General features: G+C 38.7%; 3 protein-coding genes across 13 annotated transcripts in view; 1 reads left to right on the top strand and 2 right to left on the bottom strand.

Moving 5' to 3' along the window:
• Positions 1-5,461, top strand: part of zcchc24 (zinc finger, CCHC domain containing 24) — a 28,489-nt gene extending 23,028 nt beyond the window's left edge. The window contains exon 4 of the mRNA XM_027015792.3: positions 1,160-5,461. Coding sequence (XP_026871593.1) covers positions 1,160-1,273 — 114 coding nt within the window. The 3' untranslated portion in view covers positions 1,274-5,461. The remainder of the gene's footprint in view (positions 1-1,159) is intronic.
• A 1,190-nt stretch (positions 5,462-6,651) lies between these two features.
• Positions 6,652-9,174, bottom strand: ppifa (peptidylprolyl isomerase Fa). 2 transcript variants are annotated; one of them, XM_027015818.3, is made up of 6 exons: positions 8,949-9,174; positions 8,678-8,708; positions 8,506-8,594; positions 8,150-8,246; positions 7,498-7,573; positions 6,652-7,288 (listed from the first exon to the last, which is right to left on the bottom strand). In XM_027015818.3, exons 1-6 carry the CDS (start codon positions 9,087-9,089, stop codon positions 7,147-7,149), a joined length of 576 nt encoding a protein of 191 aa, XP_026871619.2. In that variant the 5' UTR covers positions 9,090-9,174; the 3' UTR covers positions 6,652-7,146. The 2 variants fall into 2 exon arrangements, with proteins under 2 accessions (XP_026871619.2, XP_026871620.1); XM_027015819.3 differs by lacking the exon at positions 8,678-8,708 and having other exon boundaries at positions 8,949-9,088.
• Positions 9,175-9,370: 196 nt separating this feature from the next.
• zmiz1a (zinc finger, MIZ-type containing 1a) overlaps positions 9,371-15,496 on the bottom strand; it is a 96,849-nt gene continuing 90,723 nt past the window's right edge. For 8 of the 10 annotated variants that reach the window (XM_035531658.2, XM_035531657.2, XM_035531660.2 and 5 more), the window contains 7 exons: positions 15,211-15,371; positions 14,835-14,902; positions 14,667-14,735; positions 14,251-14,501; positions 13,832-13,998; positions 13,092-13,352; positions 9,371-12,738 (listed from right to left, as the gene is read on the bottom strand). In XM_035531658.2, coding sequence (XP_035387551.1) covers positions 12,631-12,738; positions 13,092-13,352; positions 13,832-13,998; positions 14,251-14,501; positions 14,667-14,735; positions 14,835-14,902; positions 15,211-15,371 — 1,085 coding nt within the window. In that variant the 3' untranslated portion in view covers positions 9,371-12,630. The remainder of the gene's footprint in view (positions 12,739-13,091; positions 13,353-13,831; positions 13,999-14,250; positions 14,502-14,666; positions 14,736-14,834; positions 14,903-15,210; positions 15,372-15,496) is intronic. The other 2 variants (XM_035531659.2, XM_027015777.3) reach the window with 1 other exon arrangement.

Raw genomic sequence — 15,496 nt, 5'->3', positions numbered from 1 at the left:
ACCTCCCCCTCCCGCATCAGTATTTGTAATGTGCAGTACAACCCCTCCCCCATATACCAAAAAGCATATTCATGTGTAGCTGATTCAAGTTTCTGAAACAAACAGTTGTTGTTGTTTTTTTTAAAACTCGTGTGCACATGCATGCTTTTATTATGATCTCACGCTGGAAAGGTGTTGCAATTCCAACACTTCCAGCTGGGTAATAGAGTGAAAGTGCCTTAGTAGTGTCCTCTGACGCAGTATCAAGTTATTTATACAGACTTGTGCCAGGCACTCCAAGAGCATGAGCAGGGGGTGCACACTGGGGAGGTGTGCTTCCATTAATTCCATTATTCTGCAGTTGAACACCTTGCTCTGGGAGCAAGGCTGATGTCTTTTACAGTATGAGCACACAAAAAAGCAGAGGTAGCACAGAGAGTCCCCAGAGCTGCCTGCAGGACTGAGCTCCTTTGTTGTTTAGCAGGAATTAACTGTAGTTATCAAGCACATCAGCCAAATTCTTAATCCACAGTGGTATCAAATATTTCCTAATATTATCATTTTCAAAGCCTTTTACTCTTGAGACACACTCTGGCCTATTGTTACATTGTCTCCTCCCAATGGCTCATGCTAACCTAGTTTTCCATAATTCATGAAGCGCAGCTAAAACACACTGGAAATAATAATAGGACTGTGAAAAGATCATGCAATGACAATGGGTGGGAAAACAAATAACTGTGGTAATGTTTATGATTAACAGCCAGAAACTGCTGGCTCTCATACATATTCTTAGGATCTGCCACGATTTCCAAGAAAATTATTCACCTCCTTAATTCTCATGCTGGTTTAAAGCTTCATATGAATAACCATACCAGAGAGATGGATTCCTGAAAGCATTTCCAGTGGTTTTGAAACATCTTTTCTAGTGATCAGTGTATGTATCTGATACCAGTCCTAACCAAATGTTTGAGATGCCCCCCCAACTGAGCCAGAGTATGGTTTAAGCCCTGAACTCATATGACCCTCCATAATATCAAAGCCTTTTTGCAGTGGTCCTCAGCAGTTACAGCCTTAATGAAGTTCTTAGGGGCAGAATGTTTCCATTCAGAAGAAGTCATCCCGATATGGGCTAAAATCACCTGGCCTGATTATGGATGACAGCATATTCTTCTCTCTGCAGCGTCCTCTGGAGAAGCCCGATGGCCTGGATGTCTCTGACCAGAGCAAGGAGCACCCGCAGCACCTGTGTGAGAAGTGCAAAGTCCTGGGCTACTACTGTCGCCGTGTGCAATAAGGATCATCAGGTCCCTGCCCAGTACCACCTTCTTCTTCCCCTGCCCCCTCCCCCTCTGCCATGCCCACCAAGTGCTCCACAAAAAAGTTAGAAGTGCCAAAATATTCTTGTAAATATTGCTAATGCTAATAGGGCCTCGTGTTTCAACATTTATTTGTTCTATATGTATAATTGATTATTGGGTATGTGTTTCAAAGTGTGTCACTGACAGCATTGCTATCCACACCAGGCACAATGGATGACCTCAACATTGTGTTCTTTGACTGCGTGTTTACAGACTCTGCCTTCATTTTCCCTGCCAAGTGAACTATGTGGATGTGCTGAGTGGTAAAGGTATTATATTAGTTCAGTCATACAGGGCCTAGTGTGCCTTGCAGTGTTCTTTGGGTCAACAGCACACCATTTTAACTGTGAATTAACAGGGGATATTGTACTAGTCATCCCTAGCTTTATTTGCATATTTATTTGTAATGTTTTATATCATCGTGCAATTGATTCAACTTAACTGGGATATTTACCCCTGTGTTTGTATGCACAGATATTGCCTAACCCCACCTCTTGCCATTAGAAACTACTGTAGGATAGAATCATCTTGTATAAAATGCAGCAATATCAAGTTCCTACTTTTGACATACATGTATGTTTGACATGCGTATCAAGGCATGCTAGATATCTTTACCGAACACTACAGTATTCAGCTGGCTAAAGCTAACTCTAAAAACACCACAGTTAATGTACTGCAGTCAGTTTGTTGGCAAAGATGCAGTATGCTAACATCTTATGCAATAGTCATTTTACTGAGCAGTAGCCTATGACAATTTTACTGATTTCACATCACCTTAATGCCACACAGCCAGCTGGAATATACACCTTTATTGCCTCAGGATAGACACAGCATTGGAATTACACATTTTCCTTTATCTTATATCTGTATCATTGGGAATATGGGTGCCGCTATGCTTGTGATAAGATGATGCTAAAGGCCTCCTAAGAGCATGCTCCTGGCCTATGTGAAGCTATGCAACTCTACATTGGCCTTAAAATAGCTAGATCTCTATTGTGCATAAGTAGCATTTATTAGTGGGACTAAAAGTATTTACTTTTATTACATATTAAAAAGCCACCACCAGCTCTGAAACAGAAATAATAAATTGGTCAAATACTTAGCCTGAGGAATTCCTTTGAATTTATATGGCCATATTATGTATGGCCATTATATGTAGGATTTTTGTAGAACGTTTGGAGATTGTATTTGACATCACAAAACATTTAGAATTCTTCTTCCCCATGAATGAATAATCACATCACAGCTGTATAAAAGCTTTGCAGTTTGCATATTTACAAAATTGACAAGTGATGGAGTTAATCCCATCAAAGATGTAATTTCTGGGAAAGAATCACCTGTTTGCGAGGAATGGAGGTAACACAGCTAAAAAGTGACAAAAGGACAAAGTATGTTATGATGAAAAGTCTTTTGAAAGGTCTAAAATTAGATAAGACTAAAGCAGATCTGGACTTGGTTATGAATGGTTGGTCATAGGACAGAGGACATTTGGAAATATTTGAAGAGGGTAGTTTAGTATAGAGATTTTATCATGGGAGATGGATATAAAGTGTATTTTCAAGATATAAAGATATTGAAGGATTTTCTATAGTTTACCTCCACTGAAAGATTTGTTTTAAAAGGCTACATTACATACTAATTGGTCACATTTGACTGTGATCAAAGAGCATTTAATATTTTATAACATTAAATGTAGCTTTATTTTGTGTAACAAAGGTAATTTTTAGACTCATTTGTAAGCATTTGCTCAATGAAGTTATTGAAAGCAAAATATTGTCTTGTCAAAATTGTAAGCCTAGATGTACATATACAGTGAAACACGTTTCTTGGTATATAGAATGTGTATAATTGTTTACTAAACTTTGGAAGTTATAACCTCATATATTTTATGTTGTCTAAAAATGTCTTTCTGATTTATTGATACAAATTTTATATTCTCAGAAACAGACCACACCTGAAAGAATTAATCCAAAATGCTTAGCATGATCATGAACATTGAGGTTTTGGTAGGTAATGTCATGTCTCATGCTGGTCTAAGATGTGAATTGATGGGACGGCAATGTAACGAGCCCATTAGCACTGAAAACAAAACCAACTAATTATTTCCCTCCTTTCATTTTTGCTTGTATATTAGGTTTGTTTTCCTGATGGTAAATCTAATCACACTATAGTCTGTTGCCAAGGAATCACCAGTGAGATATAAGTGAGATCTGCATTTCACAAAATGAACCTCTACCATAATTTGTCCTAGCCTTCTAGTAGAGCTCTTCACTCAGAAATTGTAGTTTTACTGTGTGCTGTTGTTCTTAATAGCTGCTCTGTGCACACGTTGTTATATGCTAAGCTTTGCTTTCAGTTTCATTTAGAATGGAAGGAGTTGTGATCAAATGTCATTGTAGGAGATAAGCCAGAAGCTTTTCTTCTGAGTAAGAACCTATGGTTTCGGTGCAGTCACTGCTGACTCACAAATGTTCCCCACATTACTGGTATCAGCTGGGATTGCCTATAGCCTTAACATATGTACAAAAAAAAAAAGAGAAAGAAATTAAAAAAGGAAGAAATGTACTGAGAGCCAGTTCACTTGTGGAAGTGCAGTTCCTAATGTATATGCACAGTGCGTACGTGCTCATCTGCATCCTTTCAGACTGAACTTGTATTCACAGGGAACGTAGCGTCCTTTGTAAAGCTCAGCCATCATGAGATTTAAATGAAGAGCAGATTGCTAATGCTGAGTTTGTGGTTACTTGTTTGCTTTCTCTGCTCTTCTGGGGAGGTGTTTTAGTGTACGGAAGCCCAGTGGTGTGCCCTTTCTGTTCATACAGCCAGAGAGGGCAGAAACAATTAGATGTGGTGGTAGTAGAGTGTACATGCATTTACCATACAAGTGCTTTTATGCATGTTTGTCTTGAATTACATATACTTGACTTTTATAGCTCACTTTCAGTGTAAACTTATTTTCTATGAAATTTATGTGTATTTTGGAAACTAGTATAGATGTTGAAAATTTTTCAATTTGAATCCAGATTTGATTTCCCTTTCCAAGATACAATTTTGTGTTTTTATGTATATATTCGACGCCATCATTTTCAAGTTAGCTATTTTGGAATGGTATGATGCAATATTAAAATTGTTTATGCAAAAAAGGGCAGATTTCTGAAATACAAAAGAGCTGGGAGTTTTTATGTTGTTTTACAATAATCTTAGGTTATATCCTACGGAAATATTTATGGAAGGTCTTTCTGCAGTTTCTTCTTTTTTTGTATAAAGTGCAACAGAACTACACTAAGAAGGAAATATTGATGTCTAAGTAGAATATTATTCAATGGTTGGTACATAATTATTATGCCTTTAAAGCCATTTATTTGTGTTTTGTTATTTTGGAAATTATCAGTGTATACAGTAAATTTATTACCCATTACAGTTATACAGGTGTTTTAGTATACCTGTCAAAATCACCATACGTGTCTGCTGAATAGCATGTGTGTTTCAAATAGCAGTTGTAGGAAAGCAATAAGACTAAAGCCTGCTTTTAAAAGACACTCACACCACTGTAGATCAAACTCTATTAAACTGAGTTTTTCAAATGTCACCAATTAATGGCAAAATAATTATTATGAAATATTGTTTCATCTTTTTGAAATTATGATTACTTAAATATTTGTGTGAGACAAAGAACTGTTGCTGAGTTTGCATGTGCATGTGTTTTAACTGGTTTAAGAAGTATACTTCTGTGCAATGTATTTAATATGACCATGTTATTTCTTGGAAAAATATTTCATAGCGTTCACCTCACTAATAACTGATGTTACAATGAAATGCCTTTTTCACTACTAGGGTATACCAATTAATCCATATTTACTGAATGTACTGAATGTACTTTTGTGAAAAGTTAGAAATGTTTATGTTCTCGTTTATGATGTCTGTAACATATTTGAGATCATAATGGATTGGACAGAGCAACAGAGCAGGTTGATAAAAGACTGTACTAGAAAATAAAACCAGAGAACAACTCTGCTGCTCAATGTCCATGAAACGGCATTCCGATATGTGCCTTATTTGTTAGTTAGGAAAACTGAATACTTTGTGCTTTTAGGAGTTTGTTGAATTAAAACATCAAATCTAAATTTTCTTTTGTCTTCTTTGGCCATCATACTATATTACAGAGCAGTACTTCTTTCTTTTCTGCTTGAGCCAACTGCATGTGTTTTAAGATTTTAACATATATTTGGCCCACTCCAGCCATCTCACAGCTTTCACAGGGGAGGCAGCATGCTGATGATGAATTACACAGATACAGTCTTAGAGTATGACGCTGCTGGAAGAGAAATTCAAATGTAAAGTCTTGAGAAGACTTGTACTTCTGAGATCAGATTCATATATCGCTCAAAAGGCTGCGGAAGAGCCTTTTCTTCAGTTCATGGTTTTAATTCATGTCACAAAAGCACATTTATTTTGTCTTTGTGACAGCGCACAGTAAAAAAGACAGATGTATCTTTTTTTACCATTCACCTAATTTGCTTGTAATAATTGTAAACATGTGAGTGCTACATAGGAACGTTAGATGTTGGCAGTAAAACTGCCGTTCCTTTCAAAGCCAAGTTTCTGTAATTGAACTAAATATTCCAAATCACTAAAACTTCACAAGAGGGTGGAGGCCCAAATTATATCAAGTTTGTTACAACAATGCAGACTTAAACAGAACAGTAACGAGAGTGTCTCTATAGCAACTCTGTAATCTGAGAAGTCAAACAAATGTGAGCTCAGTCTGCATATGGTTTCACTTAGTAGAGGACTGTTTTTCCACAAAAGTTCATAATTTACTTTCATAAGGTATTACAGTGATAGGATGTCTACTTCCACCTCCATTTCAAAATAGTAATGCTTTAAAAGTATAGGCTTGACAGCTGGAGTAAAAGAGATATTGACTTGCCATACCAAAGCTAATCCATACTTAAGGTAGAGACGTTTCATGGTCACAGGTATGATGTCACATCCTGTTCTAGGGGACAGGAAGTCTTGTCTAAAAAAAGATGTGCCATCAGGAAACTTAACAAACCTTGGAATAAAACTGAATGGTTGAGAAATAACCATAAGGCAGAAGACGTGATTGCTTCCTCAATCCTCAGCATTTTATCATGTGAATATATTGAAAGTGCAGTATATCTAGTTTTCATGACTATGAAAATAGATCCCGCAACAGTATATTTGCATGGGGGTGTATCCCTCATCTGGAAAACAGCCTTTTAGCCATTAAAAATCAAAGCCATGACCACAAGATGCAAATATCCTGAAAGAAATTCCACATCACAACCACTTTCATATATATTTAAATTTATTCAAAATATCTCCTGCATTTGATTCACAGCAGTCTCAAGAGGTACACAAACTATATGCAGCTTTTACATTCTTTTTAAACCAAAAAATGTATACGTAAAAGTTGTTTTTTTTTAATTTGCTTGTTTTTGACATTTGGGTAGGCTTTGGTATTCAGGGCAAAAATGTGCCTACTTAGTAAGCATAAAACACATAAAACAACTCAGAAACACACATTGTACAGAAATAAACTTCCACATTGAGCACTAAAAGGTCCATAGGTGAATAACATTTACATGAATAAAATAGACTTTTTAAGACATTATGTCCCTTTTAATATATTAATTAGTTATTTACATTCATATGTAGTACTAACTGGAAATATATATATATATATATATATATATATATATATATATATATATATATATATATATATATATATATATATATATATATATATATATATATAAATCAAGGACATACAACATATTGTCTAGTGTTCTTTAAGTTCCCCACAGTCTGTAATGACAATCTTTTTAACTGTTCCTCCATCATGTAGACCATATGACTCCATTACAGCAACAGTCTCCATGCCATCTTTTACTTGTCCAAACACAACATGTTTGTCATCAAGCCTGTCAAAGAAAGAGACTATAAGGCACATGATTTACAAGACATGCACTACTCTCTGGTTAATAAAACTATACAGCATCATAGACAAAGCATCTTAAAATCAGCCTTGCTGATCTGGGCTTAAATTTCCCTTGTGTATTAGACCCATTTGTCACTATGAAACATAAGTAGTTTTACTTGATTTGTTGAAAATGCAGCCCTGGATGCATACCATTCTGTTTTTGTTGTGCAGATGAAAAACTGAGATCCATTTGTGTTTGGCCCAGAGTTTGCCATTGATAGCACACCTGTAAATACCCAGAGGAATAAACAGTAGACCGCAATGTCTAATAGGCTACTAACATCAATTAGCTTGTGTCATTTTGTACAGTTCAGGTAATGTGTTATGATTTAGTGGTCACATCATAATCAAAAGCTCAACAACAATGATCAGATCATAAAGGAAAGCACAGAGACTGAAACAAACTGCAGCTTTGCAAGAGGGCATACATCTGGATTGGGTAAATTATGGTTCTCTACTATAATTACATCCAGGCAAGTATTACACAACCTGACACCATTTAGTCATGTTAATCTATCAAGAGGGTTTGTTGGTTTAGGAATCCCTGGCACCAAAAATGTACTACGATACATTGATGCTGACTGGCTATGAAAGTAGGTCATTCGTTTGTGGATTACAAAATATGTGCTCCTTACTACTCATGCCAATGCCGCCACCTAGTGGAATTACCTGCAAGTAACCTTGCCGTCTACACACAACTATGTTGACGTGAGCATGACGTTAAAGGTGGGAACCTGTTATTCCAAAGAACTGACAAGATTTATTTGTAATGACTCGAGGGGGTATAAATTTGTTAACTTACCTGGTCCGGTGTGTTTCAACTTGAAATTCTCATCTTTGAACTTCTTTCCATAAATAGATTTTCCACCAGTGCCATTATGATTTGTGAAATCTCCACCCTGAATAAAAGTCATCAGTAACTCTCATGATCATTAAATATTACATTTATACCAAGACAGACATATCCATGTGCACCCTTATAGCCAATGTGTACTACACAGGGTAAGCTTCGGTGATTGTGCACATTTGTTTACATTTTGAGAGAAATCAAAGCAATTATACATCAGCTCTGTCATCCGTATTATCATAAAAGTTGTCATCGGTCTGAGTAATTTGGCAGTAGCAGGTAATATAAATAACTAACTATTCAACAGATACCTGACACATGAACTCAGGTATAATCCTATGGAACACTGAGCCTTTATAGCCAAATCCGTGCTCGCCGGTACAGAGTGCCCTGAAGTTCTCTAAACGAGAAGAAAAAAAGCAATCATTCTTCAGCAATTTTTAATGTAATTTTATCGTTTAATCAAATTCCTTTAAAACATACCTGCCGTTTTTGGAACAACATCTGCATTCAGCTGTATCAAAAATAACGTCTGTATTTTAGTAAACAAATGTATTTTCAAGGCCGCAACGGTTTCTTGTAGCTATATTCGGCATATTCCAACGAGACGTCAATCTAGCGTTAACAGACGTTCGCGTCACTTTTAATGCAAGACTACTGTTTTAAATAGGTCACGTCGTATCACATTATTTTAAGTGGAATTTAGAAACTGAGCACCAATATTTTTATTTATTGACCTACAAAGGAACCTTACTTCGATTATGATTCTTCCAATAAACTCGCCGTCCGCAGCAATGTCCAAGAAGACAACTGGATTCATAACTGGTCCATATAGTAGTCTATGTGCAGCAATTGCAACTGAGCAATATTGCAAACGATTTTTAACTTGTAACATTGCGGCAAAAATATTTAACAACAGCAAATATCTAGGCGCGCCAGAGCAATACCCACTTACTAGACATGGCGGAGCCACGATACCTTTTTTTTTTTTTTTTGGCTGAAGTAAAACGAACAGCGTCATCGTGCGGTTAGTTGTGTTATTGCGTCCCGTGTTTCTGGTGAATTAGTGAGAACATCCTTGGTTATTAGAACACCGTGCATGTGTAAATAAGTTTCTTTCGTTATTTGTAGGCCGTGGATTGTCACACAAAATATAACTTTACGCTCAAGACAGTGTTCATCTGAATACATATTTATTAGATAAATATTAGGATGTCACAGCATCTAACTACATACAGTTTTGCAAGACTAAAAATCACAATTAGTTTTTTTTCTTCTGAATAGTTTAGAATATGAAATGATTGTACACAGAATGTACAAACAAAAGGACAACTGCCACTTTATGCGCCAATCATCTTAGATTGTACCAATTTTCTTTTTTTTTCTGATCATGATATCAAAATTGTACAAACTATGAATTTGGTTACAATCTTTTGGAACCATTCCAGGCCCCACATCCCTATCTTCCAAATTATTCCCCAAGATTTTCTTCATTATCTTTTTTAGCACCTTATATAGTACACAGGTAATGGAGCAATACACATAAGCTAAATATTACACAAAGGTAAAACAAATGTGTCTCTTCCCCCACCCCCACCCCCACCCCCCAATTCCCCTGATAAAGGGGGTTGAAAATATTTTACATAACTGAAGAAAAAAAAATGGCGAGAAGTTCCACAGACGCTAACAAACACAGATTCATTTTTACCCAATTCGAGTCTGATAGGAGGATGCAAGCTTTACAAATTCTAAATACACAATGCACATTCCCCTGGGGAAAATGAATACATTTCTGTTAACGGTTCTCTATTTGTCATTTACATATGTACATGCATCCCTTATGTCCCCTTCTCCCTGCTCCCTTCAACACCACTTCCTATCATGACCTGTGGCTGAGTAGGGGACAGGCCACGTCCACATCTTTTCACTGTAACCAGCTCCTCTGCTTACACTATCTCCTCAGTGACTGTACAGCTACAGTAAGTGACAGGTATAAAACATGGACTAAGCTCAACTTGCAGTGTGGCCCAAGTGTAAGTAGAGATTTCAACTCAGTTCACCTGTAGAAGTCTACAAAGTGGGAACAAAGATGTGGCAGTGCATTAGTTTAACAACAATAACAAAAAAAAAAAAAAAAAAAAACACCAACAAAAAAAAAAAAGGAAACTACAAAGCAACTGGAGATATAGGTTAATCCACATGTTCCTGTTTGGAAGGACTTAAAATGTGTCAGTGACAAACACAGTATATGTACATAACTGAACACTAAAAAGGTCTGTAATACAAAATAAATTAAAGTTTTTAAAAGGGGGTAAATATGCATTCAAAAATATATTGCAAATGGTAATCAATTAAAAACTCAAACAAATAATCATAATCATATTGTTCCAGCACAAACTAAAATATTCTGAAAACAATGAGAACAATTTTGATTATTACCAGAGGGTTATAAATTACAGACAGACATGGGGAGCAATGAATATTATTTTTCAGTTATTACTATATTGAATAGTACGTTACATAATATAACTGTTAAACAGTCATCTGATTATATTTAGTGTGATGTGTTAAGTGATTTCTTTCAGGATGAGGCAAGCTGTTGGGCCCATTTTGTAAGTACATGGATCAATTTCTTAGACTCCTTTTGTAGGTTAAACCTTTTTGCACTGAGGTTTAAGTGTGCAGTTAAATAATTTTTTCTGAAGGTTTAGAGCCAACGAAATAATTACATATACATGTTCATGAACACAGACAAGTAACATCTAGAAGCAAGGACCTTCCTGTAAATGTCACTGAATCATACAATACCATACTGTAAATATATTGTCATGTTAATGCAATGATGGAAAAGAAGATGTCACATGTTTAACCATCATGGAATCTGGACATTACTTTGCTAGAATGTTACCTTGATTTGGGCCACCTCCTCCAATCACTACACAGAACTTTGGTAATACATGGCCATTTTGCAATAAACGCACATACATTGTACATTTAGAGAGTTACAACAACATGGGAAAAACAGTAATCATACCATGAACAATATATTGTGCATAACAAACATAGTTCTTTTACATGACCATAGCTCATGTTGGAAATGTTGACTAAAATAAAACAGAGGAACACATCTGAAAGCACTGATAAAAATAATTTTAAAAAGTCAGTCTACACTTGGTTTCCTCAATAAAACTAGTAGGGGTGATTGGCACAACTGCACATTAAACATACTGTATGCAGTCTTGTAGTGAGGGGCCAAAGACATAAGAAGCCTGGGAGAGGCTACACTCATGCATTAACTGTGAAAGACCCCCAGAAGACACAACTGATGGAAGGGTCGGATGTTACAACCCTCATCTTTCAAAAGTAACTGCAATCTTATTTTACAAAATGTATTGCCTAGGCCATTGAGTTTAATCCCACAGCACTCTGAGATGGAGAGACTTCTGATGGAGGCACAGTGCTGGCTTTTGATGCACATTATCACATGAACAATAGTAACATTTGCTGTTCCTATCCAAAAATCAAAATAACATTTATAAAAAATGAAAAAGAATTGTCACAATGCTCTCTGGGACTTGTTTTGCTTTTTGAATATTATATTCATGAGTATTTATGATGGACCAAACGGGAGTGATGATACAACATGATGTGCAGAGCTGAGGGGCTTCTTAGGAAGGGACCCATGATCACATGGTCCACATATGAGGGGCTAAGGGGTTCAGAGGCCCAGTCTTTGAGATGGGAGTACCAGATCACTGTGATGCTAATCCTCTCCAGGGCTGTGATGAGAGCATTCATCCCTTTGATGTTTCCTTTGCAGTCTTCTTGTTGCAGTTTGACAAATTGTGCTTTTTCCAAGGGACTCTGACAACCGCTGCGGACATCCAGTGGAGAACACTAGTCGGGGATTTGGGAAGTCTTGGTGGTAAAGCTTGGAAGAACAAACTTCAAAGAGCTTGTGGGCACACACAAGCCAGTACAGGAAGATTTTTTTTTCCTATTCAGGTCTTGCTTTTCACGAAAGAAAAAAATCTGATTAAAAAAATGCTACAACACTTTCCTAGTGAGCACACATACAGTTCTTCTGTGTGACACACACACACACACACACACACACTTTTATATATATATATATATATATATATATATATATATATATATATATATATATATATATATATATATTTCATATGAACTGATTATAGCTGCACAGTTTTTCATATTAGTATCGAAAGGTATCACTGTAGTGCCAACCAACATGGCTACCTTACATGGGTGGAAAAGGATGTTCATAAAAGAGTGAGATATTTACACAAGAAAAGAGGCAGGAGAAACAGTGTTGCGTGCTTGAAAAGCACTGAATTGGTGCTCAGGGTACATCTTGACTCCTAACGGCCAAACACATCAGTGCCTCTGGTAAAGGTGGATTAGGACAGTCAGTTGTTCTCAAACAGCGAGAGCAGATCATCATTGCTGTTGCTCGGGAGGTCAGGAGGGTCTAAATATGACAGTAACTCATCTGGGTTTGCCAGCTCTGGTAGCAGCTGCAGAGGACAAGACATACATTAGAAAGCAGGAAGGTAATGGACATGTGTCACGTCTACCGGTTTCTCGTGCATGAAGTAACAGCACATACTCTTCAGGTCTGTAGAGTTCATATTTAGTTTACATACACACCTACAGGCTATCCTTTACCGTCACGCTGCATTTGCTCCTTCCAAATGAACTGAAATCTAACTTCACCTTATATTTTCTTCCTTTTTCCCTTTGTTTGAAGTGAGCAAAGCATGTAAGCCGATCATGACTTGTTCCCAGCAACAATGTTCCCAGCATGCAACGTCATACAGAGCAGAGAGATGAGTAAAGCAGAAGTGCATTATGTGATGTGAGTACTCACGTCCAGAGAGGGCTCGGGCATGTCTGCCGGTCCCTGGCTGCCCACCTGGCCCTCGCCAGCAGGGTTGAAGGTCATGTCGCTGTGTGGGTGGCTGTTGGGGCCAGGTTGCTGCTGTGTGGGCGGGGCTTGGCGTGGGGGCTGGGAGGATGGGGGGCCACTGTGATGTAATGGCTGTGCTGATTGGCTGTTGGGGTGGGGGGATGCGTGCATGCCTTGTTGCATGGAAGCATGGGACTGCTCAGCACTCACTGGATGGGGCATCTAAAGGGGGAGGAGAGAGAGTGGCAGTGAGGTGCTGTGCATGGGTGGAGCATGGGCCAGCGCCCAGGTGACAGCCAGAACACCCATACCATTCAGAGTGTTGCAAGTGCCATGCAGATGACCTAAAAGCATAAAACTACACTCTGGGAGGCACAGCCTCCACAGTTTTAATGAAGACTTTACCAATTTCCATCTTCAAAAATGCCCTAGATATGAACATTCCCCCATATAAATGAGAAAATGGCAAAAGAAAGATTTGTAGGTTTCTAGGTTTCTAAAGAAAACTCCAAAGAGCCTGCTGTTGGAAGGTAAAACGTGTACAGACAACGTAGTGGAAGGGTTTGGTTCACTGTTCATGTTTGAATTAAAAACACAGATGCTGAATGTCTAATGTAAACACTGCAGAAATGAGAGCAGTGAGGTTCCAGATGGCTGGCTGAAGCAGACTTCTGAAGTGGCTCCAGGTTTCTGTCTCTTACCGAATCGGGCATGCCATGGCCGAGGGCTTTGTCTGGCCCCATAAGGCTGTTGGGCACGTCCGGTGGGTGGGAGAGCTGCGGCCCGTGCATGAAGTCATTCATGGGAGCTCCTCCACCAGTGTTACCATGGGGAAAGTCAAAGTTTCCATGGCCCTGGTAACTGTTGCCTGGCAGATATAAAGAGAGAAGAGCAATAAAAAGCCATGCCCTGAGGACAAGCCAGCCAGGAGGATGGAGAGAACAGAGAGGTGCTCGGGTCAGCCATTTAAAAGCCCACAAGCATAAGTCTATATGACTGTTAAGACTAAGAATCAAAGAGCTGAACTAGGCAGAGCCAAATAAGAGAATCTTGTAAAACATTTAAAGCCATTTCCCTCAGGCAGGCGAAGTGGCAGGCCGGAGCTGGCCAGGCTGCTGACCTCTACCTTGGCCTCCGTACTCGCCGCTGTTCCCTGCATGCTGGGGAGGGATGGAGGTGTAGGGCGAGGGACCTGGTCCGAGCTGCGCGATCATGTCCATCACGTTGGGCATGATCATCTGACTGGGACTCATTGTCTTAAAGCGCTTGGCCAGAGGACCATCCGGGTCCTCCTTTATGAGCAGATCTGACTTTATGGGCACCGGCCGCCAGCTACACGTGGGGTCAATGGTGACCTCTTCGAACTCTGAACTAAAGAGGAACATCAACACATTTGTGCCATGTGAGAACATGAACAAAACAAACAGAAACATGGAGAGAAGATGGTGGTTCTGAGGCTAAATACTTTCTATGGGTGGGCGCTACTCAGTACTAAATGAGTCAGTCCTCAAGGTTGTTTATTTGGCCCATACGTACTTTTGGATGGCATTGAGAATTCCCCACATGTACTGGTCCACTTCCAGACCCTCCAATAATGCGGTTTTACTGGGGACAGAGAAAGCTGTATGAAAGCATGTCTACAAGGAAAAAAACACCCACTCAGACCAGCACTCAGAAAAAGTATGGTTGAGGATTACAACATACTTGCATACAGGACATCGCCACGTTCCTCTCTCACAGTTCAGCTGCAAATAGGACTCCAGGTCAAAACACTGTGAAACATTCAGCATAAGCATGAGGGAAACATACAGGACACAGAAATGAGCTCTGATGTGAGGAGTAAAAGATCATAGCAAAACATCAAACTAAGTGCTTATAAAGAACCTCTGGGGAAAATAAAATGATAAGAAATGGGAGGTTTTGTACAAGCCTATATATTTTTTGGCAGATGATATTTTGATGTCATGTTTTTCTCAATTTTTTTTACTTAAGTCAGAACACCTTAGAACCCTAATTCCCCTCACATTCAGGTGTTTTGACCTGTTTGACATGTTTCTGAGCTGTTCAGTCTCTGGCCCACCTGTACGTGTTTGCAGTCATGACCTCGGGCAGGAAGCTGGATCCGCCGGAATGTGATGGGACACTTGAGGGACACTTTGATGGCCGTCTGCTCCACGCCATCCTCCCCGTTCAGTGGGGCATTCCCAGAAGATGCTGCCACACTGCTGAAGTTTCGCTTTACTGTGCACAGAGATGATGAGTCAGACAGCAGTGGGCCAAAGGAAAGAAGGGCATGGACGAGCTAAGCGTCCGGATCTAACTGGGTATGGGAATTAGCCCAGGAGGGCAGTGAGCATACAGTGGCA

Source organism: Electrophorus electricus, chromosome 12 (assembly GCF_041902795.1).
Source record: "Electrophorus electricus isolate QZ-2024a chromosome 12, ASM4190279v1, whole genome shotgun sequence".
In the NCBI taxonomy this organism is placed as follows: Eukaryota; Metazoa; Chordata; class Actinopteri; order Gymnotiformes; family Gymnotidae; genus Electrophorus; species Electrophorus electricus.
Note: the sequence above shows the minus strand (reverse complement) of the source record. Positions and strands in the feature narration are given on the sequence as shown.